The sequence below is a fragment of the Tachypleus tridentatus genome, chromosome 13 (genome assembly GCF_004210375.1).
Source record: "Tachypleus tridentatus isolate NWPU-2018 chromosome 13, ASM421037v1, whole genome shotgun sequence".
In the NCBI taxonomy this organism is placed as follows: Eukaryota; Metazoa; Arthropoda; class Merostomata; order Xiphosura; family Limulidae; genus Tachypleus; species Tachypleus tridentatus.
Window position 1 is genome coordinate 251,707,639 of NC_134837.1, and position 25,647 is coordinate 251,733,285.

The 25,647-nt window shown below is 31.9% G+C and overlaps 2 protein-coding genes across 11 annotated transcripts in view; one reads left to right on the plus strand and one right to left on the minus strand.

Annotated features, from left to right (window-relative positions):
- Positions 1-351: 351 nt before the first annotated feature.
- Positions 352-19,245, minus strand: LOC143240058 (heterogeneous nuclear ribonucleoprotein A1-like 3). Of its 3 annotated transcripts, none has more exons than XM_076481886.1 (11): positions 19,104-19,245; positions 13,012-13,275; positions 12,435-12,645; positions 11,063-11,227; positions 10,318-10,395; positions 9,890-9,970; positions 9,547-9,651; positions 8,846-8,942; positions 4,883-8,453; positions 2,271-2,398; positions 352-1,041 (listed from the first exon to the last, which is right to left on the minus strand). In XM_076481886.1, exons 1-8 carry the CDS (start codon positions 19,116-19,118, stop codon positions 8,872-8,874), a joined length of 990 nt encoding a protein of 329 aa, XP_076338001.1. In that variant the 5' UTR covers positions 19,119-19,245; the 3' UTR covers positions 352-1,041; positions 2,271-2,398; positions 4,883-8,453; positions 8,846-8,871. The 3 variants fall into 3 exon arrangements, with proteins under 3 accessions (XP_076338001.1, XP_076338003.1, XP_076338002.1); XM_076481888.1 differs by lacking the exon at positions 19,104-19,245 and adding an exon at positions 18,891-18,911; XM_076481887.1 differs by lacking the exon at positions 4,883-8,453.
- A 69-nt stretch (positions 19,246-19,314) lies between these two features.
- The window catches only part of LOC143240059 (chromobox protein homolog 1-like), a 39,640-nt gene continuing 33,307 nt past the window's right edge, over positions 19,315-25,647 (plus strand). The window contains exons 1-2 of one of the 8 annotated variants that reach the window (XM_076481896.1): positions 19,404-19,461; positions 19,755-19,966. The gene's annotated coding sequence lies outside the window, so the exon portion shown is untranslated. Of the gene's footprint in view, positions 19,520-19,547; positions 19,967-25,647 lie in introns of those variants that run through there. The other 7 variants (XM_076481890.1, XM_076481894.1, XM_076481892.1 and 4 more) reach the window with 7 other exon arrangements.

Below are 25,647 nucleotides of genomic sequence, written 5' to 3' on the forward strand. Positions count from 1 at the left end.
GACAGGATGTTACTTTCTTTTGGCAAAACTTATCCTCAGTGTTATGATGAGGTTCAGGAAGTCTTATGAACACGAACCACTCATGATCTTCACTAAAGTGGACAAAAACATTCTTGTATCCCTCATATTATACTGTGCATGAACTGGATTACCAAGTTTTGGCCACTGACCTTTCAAATACTAGATATACGATTCTCCAGCCATCATCCTTTTAAAGTTTTCATTTTAATGCAGGATTCCAAATGAATACTGTCAATTAGTAAATAATCCAACTATGATAGTGGATCTTATATTTTTTACCTTGAACGTAGATAATTTGAAAAAAACAAACAAACAACAACAACCACTAACTGACAAACAAAAAAGTGTTTAATACAGACAAAATTTCATCTGGAACCATACATGCGGTTTCTTTTACACCAATATACAAAATGTAAACCACATTTGAGTGCAGTCGTCATTCCGTTTCTGTGAAATGATGCAACATATATACGTAAATAATTATATATAATGGAATAGCGTACTTAAACTGCTGATTTATAACCTATAAAATTATTTTGGTGTTACTAACAGAACTTCTGTAAAAGTTGTGTTGTTTCAAGCAATTTTCACATTTACGTTTTCTTCTTCTGCAATTATGTAAAATATCTTCTACAAGTACACATGACATTTTGGCACGCAGACTTGTTTACTTTATCACATTACCTCAGTTACTACACATGCAGAAAGTACTATACTGAATGACCATTCCAGAGACATTTTTATAAAACCTATCACTATCAGTTGTTAAACAAATAGTTTTAAAGCTCTACATTTGTATTTCGACAACGTTTTATTACTCTGTATAAACACTAGATATATCAGTAATATTTAATCACTGCTCAACCCTTTATGAAGATGAAAAACTACGTTATTACATCTCATGTTGTTAATACAGAATTTAACTTTTCACTGTGAATGACACACAATAGGTCAACTGACAAAAAGGCAGATCACCACTTCAGCCCAAAGTCAATCTCACTGGTGGCTATTTCTGTGTCCCTAAGGAGAAAATATTTCTTAAATTAGCATATAATGAAAAAAAAACTGCATTTCATTTCCGGTATGAGATAAAAGTAGTTCATGTAGCACTGGACCTTAACACGTCTAATCAAAATATTGACATATGTTTAAGTCCATAAATACTGGCTAACAAGTCCTAAATCAATATTATTAAATCTATACTTACGTTTCATGAGGTAAAGAATACTGAGGACAATATCTGCCACTGAGTGACAAAAACTATAACATTCTACTTTATCACATTTATAATAGAACCATTTTTATTAACTTGTAATGTATGGTTATTTTCAGCTTTCCATAAATTCTTTATTTGGAGGCTGAATATTTCCTATAATCAAGTTAATACAGATAACCACAGAATTAATAACCCAATAACATATGATTCTTCTGAAATGATCAATATTATAAATAACATCACCTGACTGATAGAGTAAATAATATCTTTTAATACCATTCCAACAGGCTAAACATAAACTAGGCATGTAATTCATATGGCTTTCGTACACGTATTATGTGTCAATTCAATCAAAGAAATAAAACAGTTGTAACAATACATACAAATATTAATTTTTAAACTTAAAAAAAATTAAATTTTGATTTAATATGAAAAATTTCTTACACTGCCAATTCTCAGCATGTTTTTGTAGTTAAACATAAATAGAAAAGCTTTTAAATCTTAAGTTCGTCTAACAAAAGTCAGGGCAAAGGGCAAACCAAAAATTAATTGGGATCACTTATCTTCTCTGTAAAATATACTGGAAACCCCAGCACAAATTTACTACAGTATTTATATTTATTTATTTTTTTAAATGTTTTGTTTATCCATTATGTTTGTAATATTAGGAGGCCCTGTAACAGCAAATTAGCCTAGAAGATATTCTCTGCATATATTTCAAAAAGCCAATTTGTAAGCATGGATTCAAAAATATATTTTATGGCTAAACTAAATTATAGGAGGTCACTGTGAACGAGAGTAAGCTTCAGACAGATCATCACTCATAGGTGAAAGCTGAGTACATACGGATGAAAGTAAGACATGTGCTTATTAAAATATGTAAATAGAATACAATGCTAAACCCAGCAAAGCATAGACTTATCAGACTGAAATCTGTGAACAAACGTAACTGCATTTATGTTTCCACTACAAAGTCCATTTTAATGGAACAGCCATACAAATATACAGTAATATAACCAGTTTAAAAGTTTACCTTATTCAGAACAAGATCTTGCTTTTGTATATCTCAACTCGAACATTCGATAAAACCACACAACTGCTCGGGCGTCTATCTTACGACAGCTCTCAACATACTACGGTGTTCAGCCTCAGAGTGAATACCTATTAAAAACATCCAAATGTTTCAAGATATAACCAGAAAAAGTATCTACTTTATTAATTAGCATCCTTAAAATGTTTTCAAAGTTTTGTAATGCTACAATACCTAATTTTTGTCGAGTTAGGCTTAGCCTACCTAAAACAATCATAACTAATTAAATCAATCTTAAGTTTAACATTTAATTATTAAAACATACAGCTGAAAATTAAGTAGCCTGACATGCAACTATTACTTTAACTTACATGTTAAAAAACAAGACTGACAGATAGGTCCTCTCTTTAAATTTCTGTTCTAAGAAAATTTTAAGCATTTCAGATTCTATCAGTTAAAGGTGTAACATAACTGGGAATTAACAGCAACTAATTACAAAAAAAATAAAACCAAAGTTAAACTGCTACCGATTTAAATGCAATACCCTGTTTTTCCTTACTACAAAGCCTTGTGAAGGTCTGCTGCCCAGAACGTAATTTTCAACTTTGTCAACTAGCTTCAGTTTGGCATGTTTTGCCTCATTTTCTCTTTCATGTTCGTATTATGTCCTACTAAGATACAGTATTTATCCTACAAGATAAACCAAGGACTGACAAATCATGCCTTAATGTATTTCAGCAAATAAAGCTTCCTACCAGTGTTCCTTAAATACCAACTAAAGGTCTTGTTTGTTGTCACTTTCTACATTGTACAGTGAACATAACCACATGCAATGTATATAATAAACAAGCATACATACTTTACTCACGTTAAAAAGTTAACATTCTAATCCTAAAATGAAACCCCCATGCTTACTTTAAGTAAATACCCGAAACGCTCATATAATTAATCTGTCAAAAAAGAAGTCTTTTGAAGTTTTTTACTGAACACACACACATCTTCAAAGACTTGTTTAAAACTAAAGTTTTTCCCCACATATTGAGTGCTTATAATCAAGTTCTCCCTCTTTTCATCTTTGCAGGAGAGCAAAAAATCTGAGCAAACAATGGGCTATGCACACTCATTTCAGTTATAGAGAATCAAAGATATTTAAGTAGACCAGGTCCAAAATGCTTAATGCTAACCCCCACCCAAGAATATGTGCAAAAGCTAATTGTTGGTCAATATTAGTAACCCTATTACCAATAAAGTTTTAAACAATCTTTGTGTACTTAAAAATAGCAATGGATATTTTTGAAATGGTATCTAATTCACAAAATGTGAAAATTAAGGGCATTCATAAATGTATTATTGTAAATGAATGTGGGTTTCATTTTATCACTTTTAAAAATTGAAATATTTAACTTCAAAATTGAAATCCTAAAACTTAAATGTTGCTTTCCAAGTGGCACACAAATGTTTAATGAATTTACAGTGTACCCTAGGAATGTCAACACTTCACTATACATATGTAAATTCTCTCAGTAAATCACAAACAAAATTAAAGCATCACACACACACACCCCAACAAAACATACATCATATACCCCATTTCTGAGGGTCCAAAAGACACAAGCAATATAATGGTCAGTTTACAGATACTATAGTATCTAAAGGAAATCATGTTTCATTTCTAGTTACAAATGAAATGCAAGTTTCCAAGATGCCTCATGACAATACTAATAAATAAAATTTAACCACCTGTTACCTCAATTATAACAAAAACTTAAATATTCATGTTATTTTTCCAGAAATAGATCATGCAACTAAGGGTGACAAGTAACAATAATTAACATGCACAGAAAATACTACAGTCATTTGCATGAAAGGGTGAAAACATCTTTCAATTGCTTTCTAGATATTAAAAACTAAATCAAATTTATTAGTTTTCACAAAATGTTCAATTGTCCAAACAGATAACAAAACCAATTATTGTACAGTAAATCTGATTTAAAATTTTTTGAAGTATCTTTTAACTTTAAAATCCAGTTCAACTCGTAGCATCAAATTCAAGAAAAAAAGGAATCCATGCACATGTTAAAACATCACAAGCAAGATTATAATCACCAATCCATGCACATGTTAAAACATCACAAGCAAGATTATAATCACCAAATAGTAATTTTGTGAACAAGCCATTATTTTTATTTTTCCAAGTGTAAAACTTTTGATCAGCAAAAGAAACGTCATTTTATGACAAATTTATAGCACCAATATATATTAGGTATCAAATTTCTGACAATTAATTCTGAGTAAAAACATACTATTATTTTCAAGCATAGTTTTTATTACACACAAAGACTGTGCTAGATGTTTTCTTCTGTTCCTTGGATAAATAGCAAAGTGGTCAACAATAGTTTGTCTCTAACCAATCATTGCATTCTCTAGTTTAAACCATTTCATGTTAGGCCTGAGGTACTTAAACTCTGGCCCTGTTTTGGAGAATTACATATACTAATGTTGAAAAACACGAGTTTACTAGAATATAAAACAGATACTTCCTAAGACAATTTCAGTCACTTATTACATACCTATGCTACTACCAGTTGAATAAAAACAGCAAGAATTATACCAACCTCTCCTTTCTAGCTGACTCCAGACCTTAACATTAATTTTAAATAGCATATAAGATAGCTGGTAGGTCTTCTGTAAGTCTTCCTACACATACTTCTTTAATGTCTCTTGCTAGCTGACTTTTGAGTAGAGCATCAGGTAAGTAACTAAAAGCCAAACTGATCATACATCTGGTTTGAAGCTAAAACTGTCTAAGCAAGGTAAATTTGGAAATTCCTCTTAGTATATCTTTTCCTCATCTAGTTAGCTAGTAGAAATTATACATGAATGAAATAACCATTTTCATTTGATTAATGAACTATTTAAACAGCCCACTTCTGTCAATTCAACTTTGTTGAACATACTTTTTTTTTTTTTAATTAAGACTTCGAGTTATTCCTCCAATAGAATATTTAAAACGAATTTTGCTTGTCACAAGTATTTCTTATGAGTAATTAAGTAAATGCTATGAAATTTGAATGGGAAGGTAATTAGAATTAGAGAAAAAAATAGTTTAGTTATTTTATGAATGTATGAATTTTATTTGTATTAAAATATATCCTTTTTTTGGACTTTATTTAAATGGACCAAACTTCAGTCCCATTAATCAGAATATCTTAAACCTAACGAACTTATAGCAGAGTTATAGTGTTAATCACCAACAATTCTATGTTATTTAAAAAAAAAAAAAAAAGGATTTTTATGTAGTCCATGTTACCCACACTGAATTTGCCACAAAGTTTAATTTTTGTTTGCAACAAACAGGAAATATTTATTCTGTAGTGCACTGTAAGATAAATGGTGAACAATATCAAGTGTTGCTTCTAGGATGCCTACTTTGCTTATTTACAATATTTTGATTGCTACAAGTGCAAAGTAACCATCTATTTACATACTAGTTCACTCAAAGAAAAATGCACTATTTTTTCAGGTGTGCCCACTATTTGAAATGTATTTTTAATGACTATCATTATACACTGCAACCGTAAATGGAAAATTCCAAAAAGTAATTAATTCATTGAGATATGCAAATGAATATAACGTCAACTGGTTTTGCAGGAGATTCCCTTCATATTATTGGATATCAAAAATGTCAGAAAAAAAAACACAAAAAGTCCAGAGTCATCCAAAAAGAGATTAATTAAAAAAAAACAGAAAATCACAGAGAAGGCAATTTTGTCAGTGAATTTGTAGGTGCGACTCAGTACATACAAAATGATAAAAATTATGAATCAAAATAAAGAAACGGAAAATATGGCATGCTTTTACAACTTGTAAAGTTGATACCTATTTTGTTAAATGGATGGCTCACTTTCTGAAAGTCTGCAGGATTAGGAATTTAGCCCACTCGAGAAATATCCTACAAGCAACACTGAATATCTAATCAGGTAAGACTTAACACAAACATGTAATAAGGTAATTCGTTATTAATCAGTTGAAATTCTAGTAGGTAAATGGCTAGTTTATTATCTTTACTGAGATAGTTATTTTAAAAGATTTCTATATAATGAATTTTCTGTGACTGTTTAGAAGATGATGAATAAAAACTTGCATCTTGGGTCGAATCACAATTTATAGTAATCTATTTTATTAACGTACTAACAAGATATCATTGCTTTTTTTTTTTTTTAAGATTTTAAATTCCATTAAAATTTTTATAATTTAATTATGGTGTTTAAGATGTTACTCATCCATCCAAATAAAATATATGCAATTAGATTGCACCTCAGACTTGAACAAATTTCCATCTCAATGACAACACATTCTGATAGTACTGCATTTGAAGTTTTTCTTAAGTAAATGTCTTCCCACTCACAGCAAATAACAGTAATAAATCCCCAAAGAGTTTGTTTTTGAATTTTGCACCAAGCTACACAAAAGCTATCTGCATTAGACATCCCTAATTTAGCAGTGCAAGACTAGAGGGAAGGCAGCTAGTCATCACCAACTCTTGGGCTACTCTTTTACCAACAAATAATAGTATTGAACATTACATTATAACACTCCCACGGTTGAAAGGGTGGGCATGTTTGGTGTGACGGAGATTCAAAACCGTGACCCTCAGATTACGAGTCAAGTACCTTAACCACCTGGCCATGCCAGGCATTCCCAAACAGAAATAACCTTAACCAAAATTCTCCTATGTGTCTATGTCTGTATATAATTTTACACAACAGTAAAGAGTTAATATGTATGTACTTACAGGCATCCTAATTTGACCAAAAGATTTAATTCCCCTTACATTTTAAAAATTAAAAACTTTCATTTACACTTAATGATGGTCTGCACTTCATTTACTTTTTATTATTTGCTTCTAACCTTTCGCATTATTCTTGCATTTCCTGATTTTTCTATCATTACAAGACTTTACACTGTATATCCCATGAAGCAACATGTTATTTATTGTTCAAACTATGGAATGGCTATATTTTCACATTAAAAAAAGCTATATCCTAAACTGAAAAATAGTTGACTTCGGGATTCCTTCCTAATTTTTAGAAAACTTTAAACCATAAAAAAAAACAAAAAACTACAAGTTTCTTACCCAAGATATATATATTCAACAGTGCTCACAACAACCCAGATTATTTTACTCATTTTCTATTATCCAAAAGTATTTTGTAAGTAAAAACCAAATACTTTCTCTTAAGGTTGTGGTACTTTGTTCTCCCACTCAGCCTTGTATATGTTTGAATCTGAAGTCTAATACATTTACACCAAGAAAACACTTATTTGCAGTGTGATGAATTAATAATGTATTTTACTCAGTTTAACACAATTAAAATTATATGCATGTGTTCTTCATTAGCTACAAAAATTTGAAATGCTATTGTATGAGGTATTTTTTCCTAATGTTCCTTAATGTATTTAATGTTTCGTAATTTTCTAAATCAAAATGTGAAATTAATCATTTGTAAGATGTGATCTAGTGTATTTCCTTTCTCAAACTGAGTATCAGTAGTAAATCCATGAAACCTAGAGACCCTCCAGTGGTTTGGATGACTGAACTATTTTATTACCACAACAGGGAGTTAGCCAGTACTCACACAAGCGGAATGTACTACAATGCTGTATTAACAATAACAACCATACGACCACTGACAAAAATAGGAAAATGAATAATATTATATAAAAACTCATGATTCATTTATACTTTAAGAATATTTTCAGGGTCTTTCATGTCCTTTAGATATGTTGTGGAAAAGTAAACGTGATGAAGTGATAAAAGAATGAAGATTTTAAAAACCAACATATAAAATAGCATTGGCTAACCTACACTCCACTGACAAAAAAAAATTCAAAATACACACTAAGGGGATGAATTAAGCTAAGACTTGAGTCTGCAGTGACAGTTTTTTTATTCTCATTTTTATGCTATCAATTGTGTGAATGTAATGGGTAACAACTGAAATTCTTCTAAGTGGCTGACTGTAGGATTAGATGACCTAGCTGATGGTTCCTGTCAAGCTGAAACCTGTAAGTTGGCCTGCTGTCTTCCTGCCTCAAACATAAGGTACCTACAGCCTTCTCTGAACCCTGCCTGCCCTGAAGATCATGGTTACAACTGTGTTCTGGTAGCTGCTTAATACATCCCTAAATCAAAACGTAAAAGATATTAGCTCAAACTGACTTCATAAATAAGTTACTAAACCTCTTTTCTTCACTCAGATGGCAGAATAAATGTGATAAACTAAGCCTACTTTGTCCAACAGAGTACCTATTTTTACTGTTCAGAATAAAATGTTAATGACAAGATAATGAGAACTCCTCAAAACCAATTTTACAGGTTTACTGTGAAATCCAATGAAAAAAAAAATTGTGCAAATTTTTCAGATTAAGTTTCTGGTTAATTTTATAAGTGCAATATACTGATTCATTCCATAATTAGGGATGAAACATCTTTAAAACTAACCCAAAAAATCCTAGCAGATGAATATGTTGCTCTTTTTAAAATAAGAGAAAAAAAAAATTACACAAAATCATACCCTTTGTACATCACTGTTCTCTGAACTCAAAACCTTCTAAATCCGCCATAACTGCCACCACCACCGCCGCCACCTCCTCCACCACTTCCATAACCACCTGCAAGAAATATAAAAAATAAATAAATTGATTTACAGCATAAAAATTAAGTTTTAAATCTTTGTGCAGGGATATAAAAACATTGATGTCACATTGATATAAAAACAAACCGATGTATAAAACTGTCTATTCAATTATTTTCAAAAGATTAACGATAAGTTCCTGATGCATTGTATGATAATTTGTATGTGCAAACTTACTGAACAAGTACTCATCATGTAAAACTCAACTTTGATACTTTGCATCAATTCTTCTTCTTGCATGTTTTAACATGCACAAAAACCGAAGTGGAAACTAACAAATATTTCAGTGTTAAGACAAGATTTACCATCAATTCCAATTCAATCACACTTTATGAATAACAGGCTGTACATATGACCTTTAAGCATCATTTATTATGAAATGAGTTATTCGAACCACAATTTCATTAGAAACAAAAAAATTATATTACACATTAAGTTCACTGCACAATAAAGCCATACTGCTTTAAGTTTCAAAACAAAGGTTAGAATGTTCAGTTTTAATATTAAAAAGCACATTTAACAGTAATAAGTACTAGATATACAAAAACAAGAAAACAGGCACAAAAACATGCAGAACAAACCTCCATATGGTCCACTTCCTCTCTGTGTAAAACCACCACTTTTCATTGCACCACCTCCATAACTGCCACCATATCCAGCTCCAAAATCACCACCCCAAGCAGGGCCTATGTAAATTTCATTTTGGTAAAATTACAACTGAAACTACGAAACAGTATGGATTAAAATACTATACACAACTAATCTAGAACAATTACTTGAAACCACATATACAAAGCTTAAATCTCTCAAGGCTAATAGGTAATGTTAAAAGGCTTATCTAATGTATACAAGTATTCCAACAACCTACTGCTCAACTCCAAAACAAGCACTAAAAATATCAGTAATACCAAACTGAACACTCACTTTGTCCAAAACCACCACCACCATAGCTTCCCATTCCTTGGTTACCATAACTTGGACCACCACCATATCCTCCTCCAAATCCTAAGAATGTACAAAAACCAATTCCACATAAAAACAACCATAAAATACTCTTAAATTTATATTACAAAGCCTTCAACTTAATTAAAAGAACACAGATCAAATATTCTTCACTCTTTTCTCTCTAAGAGAGTCTATCCTACAGTCTTTTTAATCAGGTAATATTAAACTATATATATTCATTTATATGTCCACATGCATACACAGAAAATATACAAGATTTAAAGCAAGAACAATCTATCAATAATATTTATATACAACTCATGGAAACTTTCAAAACATTAAAGAACAGCCCATACATAAAATTCATTTACTGTTGGTACAAGTTATAAAATGTAATCTAGCCTTACCTTGTCCACCATAACCACCATCTCCCATGCCTTGTCCACCACCTCCATATGAAGAACCACCAAAGTCGCCTCTTCCTCCTATTGGAAAATTAAGGTAGCATCAGCTTAAAGTTACCAACTTTGTGAAACTGATATAGGAAATATCAACAAGAAATTCCAGCAGAGCTTTATAGCATACAAGCTATAAACAAATAACCTACTCCTTTTGTGTTTCCTGAAAGACTTGTACTAAAATTGAAAGTTGTTAGAAAAAGGTTATAAAAACCATATGGCAAATTAAAGGAACATTTTGACAGCAAAGAACAAATATTTATCATTAATATTCAACAAGTTTACCAAAACACAAGATATAAACTGCACACTTTGAAATGATTTTTTTAATTTGCAAGTTTAATTCATTAGACTTAATTATGTCAACATTTTTCACTTAGAGAAAGAAGCTTATTTGTAACAGGTGTTTTATTAGAGACTTACGAGATAAAAGTAGACTGAATTATCTTTCCCATTAATGTGGAAAAACAAACTATTATTTGAGAATTTGAAATAAAAATTCTATAATCTACCTGCAAAATGAATATTTGTAATGTTAAAAGATTGTTATTGATCTAATAAAATATATTGGTACAAGCTCAAATTTCAAACACACTAATATGCTTCTAATAAAGTTGTATGTGAAGAAACTGAGCTTAACAGATAACAGAATTTGAAATAAGTAATGTTAAAGAATTTGCTTTAAAATATGAACCTCTTCCCCCTCCAAACGATGAGCTGTTTCTTCCTCCTCCTCCACCCCCTCCTCCACTTGGCCCACGGCTACTTGAACCTCTCATCCTAGCAGTTTCTAATTCTTGCTTGGATAGAGCCTTTTTAACTTCTGTCTTCTTTCCTTTAAGAATGTGATGTTTTTTCACTAAAGATGAAGAAAACATGTTTGAAAAATGAAGACACTGCCAAGTTAAAAAAAATCAGTTTGAAACTGAGGAAATTCTTATTGTCAGTTTACATTGCTAAGTGTAAAGCACTTTACATTTAAATGCCCCAAGTGTGTTTATTTCACACAAACTTAAATATGAAGTAAGATGATATAAAGTATGCAGTCAGCCACTAAGTTAAATCCATTGTTGCCTGCTTTTAAAATAATATATTTATTGAAATGGGCTGAAATATAGGATCATTTTAGTGAAAAAATTCCATTACAGAGTTGCTGCATTACAATAGAACCAAACAATGGGATATATTTCAACCAATTGTTTCCCACCTTCTACTTAACACAATCACTCCAAAGATCATTGGTATAATTTCACAAACTTGATTTTTTATACAAAAAGTATTTTTGCCAGATTTAGGATTATTAGCTATAAATATGGTTTGTTAGTTTAATTAAAATTAGTTTTCAGATGAAAGCACTAAAGATCAAGAAGTAATGGGTTCCACATGCTTTAAAGGTTTGCTGCAAGATATAAATTACAAGCTCTTCCATATTGGAACTTTACTCCATAAAACATTAAGATACAAAACTTGCCCACTTCCAACATTTTAGCTTTAAAATCATTAAAACAAAACATAAAACAAGTCAAAAGCCATAAAATAAAAAAAAATCAGTGGTGCATAGCAAAAAATGTATGAAACATTAAGCTTACTACTTTTACATTTACCTCTCTCTCAGAAACATTTTTGCCAAATCACAAATGAAATTCATATAAGCATCTTACAAAACATAATTAGTTACATATTTAACATGAGATATTTACTTGATAGTTTAAGAAAGGTAAAAGGAGTTTAATATAAATAGAAATTCAAGTCATGTTGAGCACAGTATCTTTACACAGCAAAGAAATTTACATATTTTAAATAATAAATAAATTCAATCTCATTCAAAACAGCTCAACATAACATGCTTAGTATTTTCCAGCCCAAGCATCCTGGGTAAAAGTGGAGAAAATGAGTAACATCAAGTTTTGATAAATTTACTGCACATCCCCAAAGATTGTCCAAAATGAAATTATAACTAAATGTTAAGACTTGAGTTTGTTTTTTTAGTATTTGTTTTAAGCAAAATAAGAAAATGAAAAACAACTAGTACAAACAAAAAACAAGTCCTTTCAACAGTTACTTACATACAATTTTATCCACAGGGTCATAGTCATCAAATTCCACAAAAGCAAAACCACGTTTTTTTCCTGTCGACTTTTCAGTAACAATATTGACATTGACAATATTACCATACTGTCCAAAATGGTCTCTGAGATGTTCCTCTTCCACGTCGTCTTTCAACCCACCAATAAAAATTCTTTTTACTGTTGCTTGTGCTTCTGGCTTTCCACAATCCTAAAAAACAAGACATTTAGTCACACCATTTTCTTTTTATACTGAAACAAGATTCACTCCAGAGCAAATTTCTGTATGATAAATATTAAACCTTAAACAAAGGATATTAACTATATATATTCTAACATTAATCCTCACTACAGAATAGTTAATAAAGCTTCCATGCTTCTAATTATTTCTAAAATAAATGTCACAAGCAGGATTAGCTTTATGCTAGGAAGAAACCTTTTATGAACTTTTATAATAATAACGTTTAACAATAGTATAACACTAGTGTCAAAAATATGTATGCATGAAAGATAAACTGTGACCTTTAAAAATTTGGACCAGTCTTACACACACACACACGTGAATATAAATTAATACCTCTCGAGGAACTGCCCGTTTAGGTTCAACTTCTCTACCATCCACTTTATGAGGTCGAGCTGCTTGAGCATCATCAACCATGTGTGCTTTCTTGTATGTAATAAAACCAAAACCTCGAGACTTTTTGGTGTTAGGATCTCTCATCACTACACAGTCAACAATTTCTCCCCACTGTTCAAAGTGTGCCTTGAGAGAATCTTCTGTCGTTCTATAGTCAAGGCCTCCAATGAAGAGCTTACAGTACTGTTCAGGCTCCATATCATTCTGGAAGTAAAAAAATATTCACGTCAATAATTAAACATCTTGCAAGTTTATTGCAAGTATAACAATTAAACAAGTTTTTCTTACAAGATGCGTCATCTGTGACCAAGTCTGATAAGAACCAAGTGGTTACTGAAAATTTAATCCTACATACACAGCTAGATCAAAGTGAGCATGTCAACATTTCACAAATTATATTCAAAATTTTTTAAACTTTATTACTACTGTATATCTATAAACTTAAAAAAACTTTACTGGAATATAAACCAGAAAGTCAAAACCACTTGACACAGCACCATACCCACCCATCACATATTGTCTTTCAAAAAATGCCAATAATTCTCTCAAGTTTGCTATTATATTGTTTATAAGCAATAAGAAAAAATTAATGTACTGATTTATATATACTGTAAGATTCACTTTGTAGAGCTTGATTTTAATTGAGGGTGTTTAAAAAAAACAATTACAACTATACTGACATACAAAGACCCAATTACTACAATTGATATTTTTTTATATTTGATTTATTTACAAAAGTACAACTAATGTTTATTTGGCATCTTCATTCAACTAATTTTTGATGCCTTATTTCATGATAAATTGTACACTGGTAAAAAAATAAGCTGAGCCAACTAATATTACAAAGTATCTTCAGGAAACAAACAATGACCTGTAAAAAGCTGAGCCAACTAATATTACAAAGTATCTTCAGGAAACAAACAATGACCTGTAAAAAGCTGAGCCAACTAATATTACAAAGTATCTTCAGGAAACAAACAATGACCTGTAAAAGCTGAGCCAACTAATATTACAAAGTATCTTCAGGAAACAAACAATGACCTGTAAAAGCTGAGCCAACTAATATTACAAAGTATCTTCAGGAAACAAACAATGACCTGTTAAACTTAAACAGAACAGAAACTTGGGCAACAACTTTCAATGTTTTCATTCTAACCAAATTTGCCTACCCACCAAGTACAGTCTACAGGAACACATACATAATAATGCCCAAACAGTGTACATGTACACAAACACACATACACTGCTCATACACATTGTTGTCCACTCAGTTTGTAATGACATTAACAGAGGCAAAGGTAACCTTACTTCATTTAATGTTATTCTATTTGGTACTGTTCAAAACTAAGATTTTTTTTTTGTAGCTTAGCTATGTTTAATTTATGGATTGTCACACTCTTCTCAGGTTAGTTAAGCCTTGAATATTTCCTAAAGTCAATTGGTCATGTCTAACACCATGCTTGAGACCCACACACACACAATCCAAAGGGATGCTTGTTGCATTAGTCAGAGGTTAAGACATTTGTTATTTTATTGTTGTAAGCATATTTAATTTCCAGTATATATGCTTAGATTACATATACATTTTCATGACACTTTCAGCCCCTTTTGGTTGACTGTACCAAAAAAAACTTTAAAAGGACCATAATATATGTTATGTGGAAATTCACAGTCAGGAAACTTAAATATTTCAGTTAAGTGTCAATCAATATTATGTGTGTAGTATGGGCATGAATATTTTATAATTTTTTCATGGTATTTATGAAAACAACTGAGTTACAAGGTTCTAGAGGTTATGCAAATGAAATTTTTACACTAAGATGAAAAAATATTTTTCTCAATCAAAAAATATCCTTAGCAAAAACAAATTTAATGCACACAATAAAACTGTAATGTTGACTTAGTTTAACTTCTAAAAGTAGCAGTACTCAATACAAATTATAATGAAAAACATCAACACGCACACCAATATTACACTAAATATGCAAAGTTTACACTACATCAACATTACTGAATTTTTAAAACAAAGAGAAATCCACCTACTTTTTTTCCTAAAAGAGTGAGACAGTGAAATAATTCATTTTTAAAAATTGTCTTAAGAAATGAGACCATCAGACTAAAATTTTGAAAACAGTTACAAGGATGATGTCAGATAGGAAATGTTTTTGTATAGATTTCTAATTTTATCTTGATTAAAGTTTAGGGGTAATTTTACTGATGTTTATAAGACTGTTGAGAAAGTAAATAGGATTAAGACTAATTTCTTTATATTGTCTTCTGAAGATGAAAGGACATAGAAACAAAAGATTACAATTTGGAAAAATACAAACTAAGCTTCAGTTAAAATAACAATGGTAGCATTGCACTGAAATTTCATTTAATTTAATAATGCACCAAAGAAAATTGAATAACAATGTGCAAAAGGAATCAAGCCTGGATTTAAAGTAAAATTCATAACTCTCTTTACAGAAAGCACATAATACATCATTTGATAGATGAAAATCTTGGCTTTCTGTTAATCATTTCTAAAAAAGATGCGACTGGTGGGTGTAGCAAGAAGGGTCTTGTTTACTTCACAGCTTTATAACCAAATAAGATTAAAGGCTACGAAAAATATGCTTTGCCTGAATACTGACAAAATTAGAAACTTGTATTAAATTTCATACTTCTTTGAGGGGTGGTAAATAAATTGAAGGAAGAATCCCTAGAGATTGAACATCACAATCTTACACTAGAAGAAATTCTGAATATTTTTTAAATAAAAGAACTTAAAACTTGTATTATTAAAATATGGATTAATACAATCTGCCCAGATATCATTTACATCATATGACAAAGTTTAATAATAAATCCTAATTTAGGATTCTAAATATTACTGAACTACTTTATTAACTAGTGTAGCATGAAAATGTAGATAATTCATATTTTGAGTCTGAATTTTAAGTCTACAAGGTAATATTTCATAAAATCCTGAATTTCTCCTAGCATGACTTTCTCTTGACATGTCATCATTCTTATTTTATCTATCAACTGAAAAAGTATCAAATTAAATATAACTTACTCTATAAAATTGTCATTGCTCAGAGCTACTGAATAGAAAATCACACCACTCCTGCCCAAAAACATTATTTTTTCACTTTTATAACAGAATAACCACAAAAACACAAAATAAATTACCTACAATATTTTTATACTAATGGCAGAAATACATAAAATGTATAATTAAATAATTCATTATACATAAAATGTATAATTAAATAATTCACCAAATGTAAAATAGCATGAAGATGCAAACATCTTCCTCTATCAACATTTCTGACTTTCTATGTAACAAGAGCCATTAAAAATCCAAAGCTAGTCATTTCCCACAGGAATAAACCCTGTATTAAAAATTGACAATTTTTTGTTCAGTATGCAACATGACATTTTATAAATTAAAATCTTGGCTTTCTACTGGTTATAGGTAATATATAATTTAACATAAAATCACTATTAACTATTAAAGCCTGAAAGAAAAGTGTGGCAAAAGGGGCAAGATTTTTTGTTTATATTTCTCTAATCAAACAGAATTGAAGGCTATAAAAATTATGGTTTCTCTGAACACAGATGATATCATAAGAAGCAATTTACATTTAATTTTGTACATTCTGAAGCAATGTGGGATAAAACAAACATGCCAGAAGGAAGTTTGTTACTGTATAACACTATGGGAAGTTCAGGATTTTTAAAATATTTTCTTAGAGAATTAAGAACTTAAATACTAGTCAGATATAGATTATTAGCAAAGTGTTTATGCCATATTAACTGGTATGAAAAACAACAAAGTTTACAAAATTTTGAATGTAAAATGCTGAAACTTCTAAAGGATACCATGGACAAAAGAGTTTATCCACTTGTGTCATACCACTTAGTATAGCATAAAATCATGGATAACCAATATTTTCCCAGCATACAAGTTAAGTTCTTAATTTTATAAGACAATATTTACAACAATTTTGAAATCCACTAGTTCATATCCTCTTCCTCTTATTTTATCCACCACCCCTCCTACAAGAACAAAATTAAATACATTTTTGCAATAAAATTGTCATCATTCAGATAAACCAAAACTAATACAACCTTCAATTTTATCTGGTATCAGAGCTATCAGTTACACAAACAGACACCATTTCAACATCTTATCTTTCAGGATTTGTTAATAGCTCTCTTTTTACGTTTAATTCTGCATTATTTTTAAACAAAAGGGCAAAGTTTTCATTTAGCAAATGACATATTATATTACACCACCATATGAACAGAGAACTGTCAATTTCTCTTTCAGTACAATCTTCATTCTTCCCAGAAAGATGACTAGTTTGGATGAATTTGTAAAGGCTGTTATTGCATAGTTAGAAAGCCAGAAAAATTCTGACAGAGGAAATTGTCTACTTTTTTTTGCATGTTTTGACCTATGTTCTTTGGTACATTATTTGATTAAATAAAAATTATTCATCAGCTTATGAGTAACACAATTCTACAGTGTAACAATTTCCATGTTACAAGTGATTTACAACTTGTAGTAGCAAGCAGTCAGGGTTCAAAGGGCAATCAAAAGTGTAAAACAAAAAAAAAAAATTTAAATCATGAATAAATGATAACTTATGAGCTTAAACCTACCTAGGATAAGTAAATGTAGTTTCATGTTACAATTTGAAATAATTCTACAAATATAAAGGTTAATTTTAGATTATTTTTTGTTTGACTGTTATGAAGTCAAACTGATTAACTGTACACTGATATGAAGTCAGTCAAACTGACTAACTGTACATTGATATGGTAGAACAAAAATATATTGTTTTATTTAAACATATGAAACATTTTGTAGAAATTATGGATTACACAAAGAAAATTTGAGATGAAAAGTATTTTTTTAATCTTAACATTAAAATCTCTACTCAGACTATTCAGAACACTTAATATATTCATGAACAAATCTTCATATAGTTTATTAAAACTACATCACTAAAAATTTGTATTTTGTATGTGAAATACTTAATTGTTAACAGTTCTGTGACAGAAATGCTATGTTTTTATTGTACATGGCATATTTTAAATCTCCTTTCATAGTTTTCTCACTTCTGAAAGTAATATTATCGTTCTACAATTTTTTAGTTATTTTGTCTCATGTACACGTGTGCATGAATGGTCACACTTTATAATGAGTCCTTAATTCAGTACATGTAAGTGTGATATACTTCCAAAGTAATCATTTTTACCTACTTCTCACTGCATTTAAGGCCACTATAGTTGCATGGTAGGTATTTTGTGATATATTTAATTTTCAGTTGTATAAACGCTTATCTTAGTCTTACTTTCAATTCAAAAGCACAATTTGAATATCAATTGATTTAAAAATGATTGATTTTCAAAATTCATAACCTTTTAGTTAGAGAGCTAAGTCTAATAATAAAACCACTACTACCACTAATATATACAGCATCACTCATTTTACGGCATCCAGAGTTCAATTTTTAATGAAAATTAATACTAAAAGCTTCATCTACTTATCACTACTTCAAAAATGGTCCGATAACTGTTAATACTTTTGTTAAATTTGCTATTAATATTATGCAGTTAAAAATGTGTTCCTTTGTTAACCACATTTAGAAATTAAATCCAATAACATCATGTTTTTGTCATGTTCAAACAAAGAAATAAAAAACATTCACTGTAAGAAACATAACTACTGAAATTACCCCTACACTAATTTCATTTTAAAAGATAAAATAAACATATAAGAGGTGAAAGATCCACATGATTGAATAACTGCCTCACTTTACCGCCATTACTATTAACTGTCTTTCTTCTATACGACGCCACACAAAACACAGTACAGCAAAGCCCTCAATACCCTCGTACTCCCTATATCTCTTTCGTTAAATTAACATCCGTATTATCAATTCTTTTTACCACGTATATTATTGACTATATGATATAGTAATTAATTAAAAAACGTACAATATATATCTATAAATATATTTATAAACACTTACATCTGAGGAAACCATGACACCAGTTTCAATAAGACGTCGTTTATACACCTTCTAACAGTTCAACAAGAGCAAGAAGGAATAAAAAATGGTGGACGTCACGTGAGTCATGACGCATCGACTTAAAGTATAATAAATTTTAATTTTAGTGTTTTTGCATAAATATATATAATTGCATACAAGATATAAATTAAAGACTATGTTTATTATAACAGTCAGTGGTCTTTTAACTATACAATATTTCTCACTTGTTTTATTTGTGAAAAGGAAAGGTACATTTTGGTGAAAGTACGCCTGCGTGCATGTAGCTTTGAGCTTCATTGTTAATTACAGCAATCAGTGTAAGGAGGTTATATAACTTGTAAGCAACGTTTGTATCCGTATTTGTTTTGACTACTTTCTGTCATTTAATCGATTAGGTAGGCCTTGCTGTTATGTTAGGGATTTATGGTATTATCTGATAATGTCACTGCTAGTACGAATTCAATTGGTTAAAACGGATAGTTGTGATTGTATGAGTAATAATCTATTAAGTGCTTTACCTGAAATTGAAGGATGAATACATAATCTTTAAGTTTAACTAAACAGTAAATTCAGAATATTAATTTATGTTTGTGTAAATTAGTATATTTTATTAAATTGTTATTTTCCTAGCATACTTCAGCCAGATACTTCACTCATATCCGTATCTCATTGGTAGTTGTCAACTAGGCCTAACATAATATCGGTATTCATGACTTAAAAGAAGCGTAAATTGAAAAAAAAATCAATGAAAGATATAAGGCTTAATAATCAAAGAGTTTTCTAAAGATAAACTTTTCTTCATCGAGGACAAACTGAAACGCTTCTTAGGCTAAAGAAGAAAGGTACGGATTAAGAAAGTGCACAGGATAAATATAACTTGTGTCCAACTTTCAAATTCAAAGTCAGACTTAAGTGAAAAACTTAATTTCTGTATTTAAGGAATCAGTACCACTAGTAGTGTTATATTTGTATTAACATTATATTTTCAAAAGTTTGAGGTTTAAATGCGAGTATAATTTGCATCTGTAACATTAATATTATTATTGTGAATTTGTTTATTAGTACATTCACTATTATATACCACCAATTTTTAACATCTCCTTTCTCTTTCAGTTAAACTGTGCTATGCCCTGAGCTAGTTGTTCATAATTGAATTTTCATTAAATAGTAGAAGATTTTCCCCTTAATGGTGTATTTCAGTACGTGGAGAGGGGACATCCCAGGGAAGGTTCTATATTTTAAGTTTACATTCTCTAGGATATGAACATCCACCAGTGTGCATGGTGACCTGTGAAGGGAAGATGATCCTGGTGGTTGAAGGGTACAACCCCAGCACACCACTTTGACTTTGAATTCCTGTAGATAGGTGGCCCTGTAGTGTCAGTTGGTCTTATTGGGCAGGAGTCAATTGACTACCAGTGTTGAGCATTTTCAGTAGGTATTGTGGACATTGTGTCTGGTGCTGGTGTTTGGGTTTAGTTTTCAAGTAATCCTGGTGTTGCTACAGTGTCCTTCTATGGTATTGTAGTGTCTTGTAGGAATCCATGGTGGATGTCCTCAGTGAACACTGAATCTTCCTCTCTTTATTATGGATACCTAAAACCTTAGAATATAAAATAAAAACTTAAACAGCTTATAGGTAAATGACTATTCCTAGATGATTGTTACAGTTACCACCACTGTTAAATCCTGTACCTACAACTTTTAATCCTTCTTTTTTATATGTGACAAATACTTAGAGCAAATGTCCCCCTTTTTTATTCAGAAGGGATTAGAGGGGTTTGCTGGTTCTCCCAAGTTCATCAAGAAGCTATGTTCTAGGGGACATCTTAGTAGAAACATCTACATTAAAACACATTAAACTACTCCTGAGTTCTGAAGGTATTGGGGATATACCCAGGTTATTTCTCATGCTATTCTGAAATCCTCCAAGAAGTGACTTTAAAAGGGATTTGAAGAACATCCTTGAGTTGGAAGTCCTCACTGTTTTCTCCGGCCAAGGAATTTCTAGTTGTGAGTGCATACAAAGTCCATCCATCTGCCTATTTCAAGGCAGGTTATCTGAACTCTCAGGTATATCCATACATTTCTAAACCTCTCAAATGTTTTCATTGCCAGTAGTTCAATTAAGGCATCTGTAATGTATGTTCATTATGGTGGCAAAGACCATAATGCCTATGAGAGGGAACTGAACCCTTACTGTGTTAATTGTACTGGTTCCTACCCCTGTTACTTTCATTATTGCACCATGTGAGTAGACAAGAAAGAGGTACAGCATTTAAAAACTGTTCATAACATTTCTTACCCTGAGGTTTTGAAGTTATTGTCTCCAACTCCATTTCAGACATGTGCTGCTGCACTGTGTGCCACAGCTAAAGTGCGAATGCAGACAGATTTTTCTGTATGTGCAATAGAGTTGTTCTCTGACCATTTGAAGTTTTTGCCTTTTATGGATAAGTTAGTTGATGTTTACTCCTGTCTCTATCCTCAACATTCCTTCCAAGTGACTACTAAAATCCACCTCCTTCAGTCCTGGCTTCTGGCATATTCTTGGGTCTACCTTTTTTGGCACCTAGATGTAAAACAATTACTTCTTCACACCTTTGGTTGCTGGAATCTGTCTACTGATGGACTTTTCCCCACAATCCAGGCCAGGAACCAATTTACTTGATAGACCTTCTAATAAAGACAACTAGCATGGTCATAAACTGTTCATAACATTTCTTCACCCACTTTTTTTCTGCTCAAGTAAAACTGGCCATTTTGATATCCTTTTGAGGTAGATTCCTGTATGTGGTGAGGGGATCTCCCAGATAAGGTTGTGTACTTTCATTTTACCTCCTCTGGGATCTAAACGTCCACCCACATGTTTGCCGTGCATGGCAACCTGTGAATGGGAGGAGATAATCCTGGTGCTTTAGGGGTTCAACTCCAACACACCACTTTGGCCTTGAATTCCTGTTGACAGGCAGCCTTGGTGTGGCCCCTCCATGGTTATTTGGCTAGTCTACTTGGACTAGGATCATTTGAGTAGTAGTGTTGGATGTTTCTGGGCTTCCACTAGAAAAATAACTTTCTTAGCCAGTGTGGCTAAACAAAGTAATTTTCTTTTAGCCACAATTTTAGGTTGCCAAAAAGCGTGTGGTGCGTGACTTTTAATATGCATCAATTCCATCCAGTAAAAAAGTTGTAATTATATGAAAATCTACAAGACATTACGTTTTGTACTATTTTTTTATTCCACAGCAATCTTCCCTGTCAAAAAAAAACAAAAAATAAGCATGATAGAGGAAAATAAAGATACATTTATCAAAATAAAATGGAAACAAAAAAAAAATGACTTAAAACTAGAATACGGTAGCATGACTAGTAAGTAGATAAATCCAATGGCAGCTCTTCAGCCAAATCACTCTTAACAGAAGATGTGGTAGAAGTTGACACCTGAGGTTCCGAGGCACATTTCTTCAACAGGGAATGGTACCCATGTCTGTCTTTGTGAGTTACCCAGTATTTGAATGCAGAGTTGAAGTTAAAATGATCTAAAGGTTTGGACTCCATGGATAAGTTCAGTAACATTTCTGTCTTGGCCACAGACAGACTGCTCCTGGCATCTGTTTTGATGCTAATTCTCTGCTCACAGTCAAAAGATGTAACTGGAATTATTAATCCAATTGCTGCAAGCTGAGACAGATTTGGAAAAGTTTGATGGGTCCGGTGGATGTATTCCTTGTAGAAGTTCTTCATGTTTCTGTTTTTGTGAGAATCCTGTTCCATTATGTTCCTTAGTAACAGCCATTCAGTTAGTGCTTTATCCTCATTGATGAAAGGAGAGTAGTGCTGGATGAGTTTCTTCAGATCATCCTCATCAGATACTGCTCTGCTGTGACATGGGCTAAATATTGAAAAAAATGACATGATGTTAGTGTCTGGGAATGCTACTTGTGGTCTTGTGACCACCTCTTCAACAAATAACTCAGCAGTTGATCTGTACTTTTTACACTGTTTATCAATATCTTTGATGTCACAGCCTCTGTAAGAAGTGTAACCACTGGCATCAGGAGCTTGTGGGAGTTTCTTCAGTGCAGTCTGTGTGTAAGGACCAAGGATGTGTACCAGCAACTGAATGGACAGAATTGACCCATCAATAATTGCTTTAGCCTGATCATAAGATAAATCAGCTCTCTGTAGAGATCTTGACAAAAGTCCAAGAATGCCAACAGTGTCAGCCAAAAAATTTCATCATGACAAAGCTGTAACATGACATTTACTGGACTAGACCATGTAGCAAGGTTCCATTGCTATGACCTGCAGGCAGCTTATCACAGATACAATACAGTTGACTAGCGTTTGGACGGAATCATTAAAAGAGAGCCATCGTGTGAAGAACACTTTCTTGATTTTGTTGCTTTTCTCTCCATGCAATGCTTTGCTCTCTTCCAGAACTCAACACAACTGGGGAGAATATTTCAGGCCTTTTGCAAACTGGTTCAAAACTGAAATGTTCTTCACAAGGTATGGCACCTGTTTTGCTATCTTTTCAGCTGCTAACTGTAATCTGTGTGCCAAACAATGACTTATTATCCAGGGGTATTTTTCAAATTTTGTAGCAACACGTTTTATTCCCACCATGACATTTACACCATCAGTTGCAAGTCCAACCAAGTCAACATCAAACAATCCTCGATCTGCCATAACTGAGTGCATTGTGTTGTAGATAGAATCAGCCCCAGTGTTGGTCAGCTCATGCACAGCAAGGAACCGACTTGTAACCTCACCTAATGATGAAAGATACCTGATATAAATTATCAGTATAGAGGTGTTTCCTGCATCAGTTGCTTGATCTGCTTCAAGAGCAAAAAATGGGAAAGGGCAATGCCGAAGGTCTGCCTGCATTTCATCCTGAACTACATGATTTAGGGCACTGTACATATCATCCAGAGACTGGCTGTGGGTATGTATGAAGCTCTCTGTTCCACTTTGTGACTGAGTCTGTAGTTTTTCTACCTGTTAAAAATATATAAGAACTTGTGTTTTGAAATAAGACCACCAATTAAAGTAATAAACAAAGATATTTGGAAGAGTTGGCTAGCTACTTAATTTTTGATAGATATTTTCAAAATGTTTCACTTTTAGACAATTGTCAAATTGCCTTTTGTTTTAAGAAAATACTGTAGAAAACAGTGTCTTATTAATACTAGAATGAAGAATATTCGTACATTGAATACTTGTGAAAGGAGGGAATGAAACGTTTCAGTTGGGATGGCTTCCTTTGCTTGTACAAGTAATGTGGCCATATGTGCCTGAATGCCACCTTTACACCCCACATACACATTCACAGCAGCAGTTGACATGTCCTTCTTCAAAATTTGTGATGCTACTGCACTGCGATGATCTCCTGACCATTCATGCTTCACCAAGTCATCTTTTTTAAGTTTAGTAGCAGTCTTCCTAGTGGTAGCATAAATATTTGTCTTCTTGTTGTTCCTGCATAACTTGCAGTAAATGTATTTTGTTGGGAAACATGTTCCAGTCAAGGAAAGTGTGAAAACCAAGTTCCTTTAACAACTCTGTGAAAATTGAAGGTATATTTATTTTTTCACACCGACAGTCTGATCACTGCTGCAAGCTTCAGTTTCTTCAGAGCTGTCTTTTCTTTTGGAAGTGGATTTCCCTCCATCAGTTGATGTTGTTGCTTCCACCTTGTTTTGAAAAGAACTTTATATCAACTGTTTAGATGTCTTTTTATCTGATCTAGGATTTGCCATTATCTCAATTCAAACGCGTCAAACGAAACTTGGGATTTACACTCTGATACAGACCGTACGTTGGTTTGACGAAAGTCAAGTTTTCTCTGATTATTGTTTGTGTACCACGGGCAAAATCAAACATGTAGCATAAGAAATTAAAAGAAATCATTAGCACAGCTGAGTAATTTTTTTAATTTAATTTGTTAGGTGTCATATCCTTGAAATCATAAAAATGCATATATAAAGAAAATATAGATTACAGTCAGTGGTAGTTTTTAAAGATGTTTCTTGTTTCTTCAACTTGCTGGGGTGCCTCTGGTCATTTATCATCATTAATGGTGTGGATGGCAATAAAAGCCACAAAAGCTATTAATACCAAAACTTGAGCAGAATAAATAAAGAAAAACCATCCAAGACCGAAAAATTATCTTTTGCCACTGTGGTGAAATCAACACTAGACTTTTTAGCCACAGGCTGTTTCTTTTCACCAATGGCGATGTAGCTAATGGCTGGTGGAAGCCTAGATGTTTCTAATGGGTATTCTGATCATTGCTTCTGATGCTGGCATTTGGGTGTAGTACTCGCGAAATATTGGAGTTGCTGCATTGTCAATGTTTGGCATTGTAATGGGTCCCCTCTTAGGGCTCCATGGTGGGTGGGTCAGTGAGCAATGAAATGTACTGTATTTGTTATGGAAACCACCATTTATGGGGAAAAAAAAAACATTACAGGAAAATGACCACACATGGATGACTCTGTTGTGCATTTAACATCAG